A 1,004-nucleotide genomic window follows, 5' to 3' on the forward strand; every position below is an offset into this window, starting at 1 on the left:
ATCTAATGTTCCTAAAAAATTACTTAAACAATTTAGATGCCGCCAAAGAAAATAAACAAATTATATGTCTACCAAAATAATGCACACTATATCGGGGATTTGGTGGCATGACCTTGTGAACAACCTAAATTTATCGACATCTTTTATCCTATACGGCATTGTATTCCAAATTGTAAAGGGATTTTAAAATTTTCAATTATTGAAATGACCACATAGATCAAATATTTACGCCATCAAATGAGAAGTCGCTGACAAGAAATGCTATTCTTGATTATTATATCAAATTTACTACTCTATCATGACAACAGAAGAATAAATCAAGAGCGCAATACTTTGGCAATTGCTGCAGCCACATAAGCAACATCATGGAGAGCTTGGCTTTCATCTTTGAAAGGACTTCCGCCGGGAAAACGTCTTTCGCATGAATCTTCGTTTGCGACGACATTGGTCATGCCTAGCTCTGCTGACTTATAATCATCTTTTCCGAAAGCTTCAACAGCTTGAGGAATATCAAGTTGGAAAATATCGTCGTAGTTAAATCTGCAGTCTTGTAAGGCTACATTTCCCGGATCTTTATCGACCAGCTCCTCGACTCGGAGATTAGCTTCGTGTGCCTTAGCCTTAACTGCATCAACCATTATGATGCCTAAGCCTTTGACATCTGCTTTGGCGCTTCGAGGGTCTGATTGAAGTGTCGAGACGCAAAGATTGGGATATGGTGTTTGGTTGCATGTTTGTGCAATCAGATTGGCATCCATTGGAAAGAAGACCGTCAGCCTGTTGCAGTGGCTAGTTGGAAGAAAGACAACTAGACAAACAATTTGAATGAGAAATATCAGTGCTTTTGTTGAAAGAGAGTTTGAATTATTCTTCATCTTTTCTTTTCTGGTGCGCGCAGAAAAATAGGGTAAACTTTAGGGCTTCGGTATTTTGTGGTTGGCTTATAGAAGATGGGGGGTATATATAGCAATACAGGAAGGCTAAACTAGGATAGAAATCTTATC

General features: G+C 38.5%; 1 protein-coding gene across 1 annotated transcript; it reads right to left on the bottom strand.

The window, feature by feature from the left end:
- Window positions 1–317: 317 nt before the first annotated feature.
- On the bottom strand, window positions 318–758 carry LOC103432355 (cell wall / vacuolar inhibitor of fructosidase 1-like). Its single transcript, XM_008370544.3, has one exon. The coding sequence runs from the start codon at window positions 756–758 to the stop codon at window positions 318–320; it is 441 nt and encodes a 146-aa protein (XP_008368766.3).
- Window positions 759–1,004: the final 246 nt, after the last annotated feature.

This window comes from Malus domestica, chromosome 03, assembly GCF_042453785.1.
Source record: "Malus domestica chromosome 03, GDT2T_hap1".
Lineage (NCBI taxonomy): Eukaryota > Viridiplantae > Streptophyta > Magnoliopsida > Rosales > Rosaceae > Malus > Malus domestica.

Bases quoted from the DNA above. Each gene is read 5' to 3' on its own strand.
- LOC103432355 (XM_008370544.3), bottom strand. From the start codon at position 758: ATGGATGCCAATCTGATTGCACAAACATGCAACCAAACACCATATCCC.